At 49.4% G+C, this 3,020-nt stretch overlaps 1 protein-coding gene across 1 annotated transcript in view; it reads left to right on the forward strand.

The window, feature by feature from the left end:
- The first annotated feature begins 1,291 nt into the window (after positions 1-1,291).
- Positions 1,292-3,020, forward strand: part of OLFML1 (olfactomedin like 1) — a 27,032-nt gene continuing 25,303 nt past the window's right edge. Inside the window, exon 1 of the mRNA XM_007459833.1 lies at positions 1,292-1,417. Coding sequence (XP_007459895.1) covers positions 1,292-1,417 — 126 coding nt within the window. The remainder of the gene's footprint in view (positions 1,418-3,020) is intronic.

The following is a 3,020-nucleotide window of genomic DNA, read 5'->3' on the forward strand; positions in this document are numbered from 1 at the left end:
CACTTGGAAGCGAGGTAGAGAGGAATAGCTAATGGGGACAAGGACATGCAAGGGCCACACTGGAAAATTCTTTTAGTGTCTCTTGCAGGGACCAAATACAAACCCAGGTCTTCTGACTCCTGGTCAGAGATCTTTCCACTTCTCGTAGATGGCCCAACGTTCTCCACTTTGGTAGGTGATTGAGAAAGAACCGTGAGTATCTGGACCCAACCATGGCAGGAGAGGTTGAGATAAGTAGACCTGGACGGCAAAGGCCAAAAATTGGAAGATTTTACAATTGCGTCCTAAGGATGTGATTTATCTTCAGCCGGACTGGGGCCTGCAGGAGTTGAGTCCTATGTATTGCTAGCCTGCAGCTGCAAGTGAAGGGAATTCTGCTACTGGAGACTGAGAAAACTCAAGGACCTCCCCGCTAAGGAGTTCCATTTCCTGATGGTTTGGCTCTGGAAATGCCCCTGTATCAGTAATTGTTTGGCTCTTAATGAAACTCTTCTGAGCGTGAATCTCAGATTTTTCAGCTATCTCCCTGGGTGGCTAGGCCTGTGGCCCATTGGACCTCTCTCCCCAAGAGGCAATGGGCCCAGTGCCCAGGCTGCTCAGAGACTGGGTATATCAGAGCTTTCATTTTTCCTTGCTGTGCCTTTAAGAGCTGCAGGAATGCTTTCATTTTTCCTTGCTATGCCTTTAAGAGCTGCAGGAATGCAAAGAGTCTGGAGGAGGGGTGGGGTCTCCCAAAGGGATTTCTGGGGAAAAGGATCCCGGGAATCTGGGCCAGAAACTGAACTGAGAGTCCAACTCTGAGAAGCTGGGGGTGGTGTGTGTGTTGGGTCAGGCCTGTGATTGGACTGCAGAGTTCTCTAGGGAGGAAGAAAACAAGAGTAAAAAGGAAAGAGCTGGGGAGAGGGGAGAGGGGAGAGGCCCACCCCGCCCCCCATCCCACCCCTATGCACACTCACCCAGGCCTGGAAGAGGGGACAGCCACTAGCCTGCAGAGGGTCCGTGTGTGTCAAAGGTGATAGCGACAGATGCTGGACCCAGGGAGACCTCTACCCCAAGTTGGCCTGCAGGGCCTCCGGAGACTGACTTGCTAACAGCTGGACTTGATCACCAGCTTGCTAAGCAGGATCACGCATCTGAGGGAGGGAGTAACTAACAGACTTTGCTGTCTGGCTGTTTTTGGAGAATTTTTCTCAGCAGCGGCTAGAAAGCAGGAGACCACCACCTGGACCCTTGAGCCTTCTTCGAGAGGCAACAGCAGAAGAGATTCCCACCCTGGGTGGTTTGCAGGACCATGCTGGCTCTTAGGCGAGCTTCTGCTTTCAGCGTTCTGATCCTCACGGCCTTTCTGCCCCTGCCGCAGTTCGCCCAGGACCCGGCCATGGTGCACTACATCTATCAGCGCTTTCAAGTCTTGGAGGTAGGTGGCATCTGTGCCCCTTTTCTGGGGAACCTGCCTCCCGGAAGTCACTTTATCTTACCCACGCTTTCCTACCTACTGTGATGCATTTTTCCAGATAGTGAATGATAAATAGATTGCTAAATGTACACTTAATATTTTTCATAGTCTAGTGGTTTCTCCCAGACCTTGAGCAGGCCTTTCCTCTATCCTCTGATCTGGCAGTTTTTCTCATCTGTAAAATGGGGACGATAACAGAATTTACCTCTTACGGCTATTCTGAAGATTTAATAAATTAATTCCTACTTAGAACATTGCCTGGCATGGTGGTAAATGTCTAAAACATTATTCAGTTGCTCAATTTTTAAAATAGGAAAATTAAACATTTGGTCACGTTTTCTTCATGTTTTACTATATCAGGATGATAGCAGATTTTAGTTTTCTTTATGTCTTTTTATGGTGAGCCATTAGGTCACTGCAAAAAGTCACCATATTGGTGTCCTGAGAAGCTCTTAGCTTCTTTTGCTGAACTGGACTTGGTTTTAGAAATGAGCAGATTTCAGCAATGTTAAACAGAGAGAAAAGTGTTGGGGCCTTTTTCTCCAAGTGTTGCAGCTGCCACTTCATTAAAATTTGCAAAACCCAACATTTTTGCTGCAGGGACAGACTCCCAGGGCCAAATGTAACCCTCCGCGGTAACCTCTGACACACCCTGGCGATGACATTGGCTGTTTCATACTTCATGCCTTACTTTTGTACAAGTTAAATTTTGATAACTTATTTATCTCCTCTCAAAGACACGCTTATCTCCAATTTTCTGTATTTTCCTGAAGACTCTTCAAGTCCAAACTGTTTGGTTACAGTCAGGGTAAAACAGTTCCTCAGAGCAGGCTGTACACGTTTCCTAACATCCGGCAGACTGAGGCCAGGAAGCCATGGATGAAATGTTCGCAGGCCAGGGGCCTCTTGCTGCTGCCTCATTTGCTCTGTCCTCAGACACCTCCTGCCCAGTCTCACCTCCTAAAATGTGCCAGAATTACTCTCAACCGTGGTCCCTCTTCATTTACCACCAACCTGCCTTGGGGGTCAACGCCAGTCACGTCCCTGCAAGCTTTCCCAATACTCGAATCTGTCTGCAGACAAGGTTATCGAGTATAGACTGATACTTTCATAGCTATGAATGTGGATTTTAAAAGATAGGGATATGGGGCCTCCCTGGTGGCGCAGTGGTTGAGAGCCCGTCTGCCGATGCGGGGGACGCGGGTTCGTGCCCCGGTCCGGGAAGATCCCTCCCACGTGCCGCGGAGCGGCTGGGCCCATGAGCCATGGCCGCTGAGCCTGCGCGTCCGGAGCCTGTGCTCCGCAACGGGAGAGGCCACAACAGTGAGAGGCCCGCGTACCGCAAAAACAAAAATAAACAAAAAAAAAGATAGGGATATGATTTATATAGGTCTTCCCACCCCGACGTGGTAACCTGGGCGGGAAGTTGAGTCCCCAGGTGCTCCACCAGGCCAAGGCAGGCACGTAGCAACAAAGTGATGCCATCTCCACACTGAGGGATTTGTGTCAGAGGGGTAAGGAAAAAGAGGACAGGTTTAGGCAATTTCTCTCTCCCTCTCTTTCC

The sequence above is a fragment of the Lipotes vexillifer genome, unplaced genomic scaffold (genome assembly GCF_000442215.2).
Source record: "Lipotes vexillifer unplaced genomic scaffold, Lipotes_vexillifer_v1.1 scaffold61, whole genome shotgun sequence".
NCBI classification, from domain to species: Eukaryota; Metazoa; Chordata; class Mammalia; order Artiodactyla; family Lipotidae; genus Lipotes; species Lipotes vexillifer.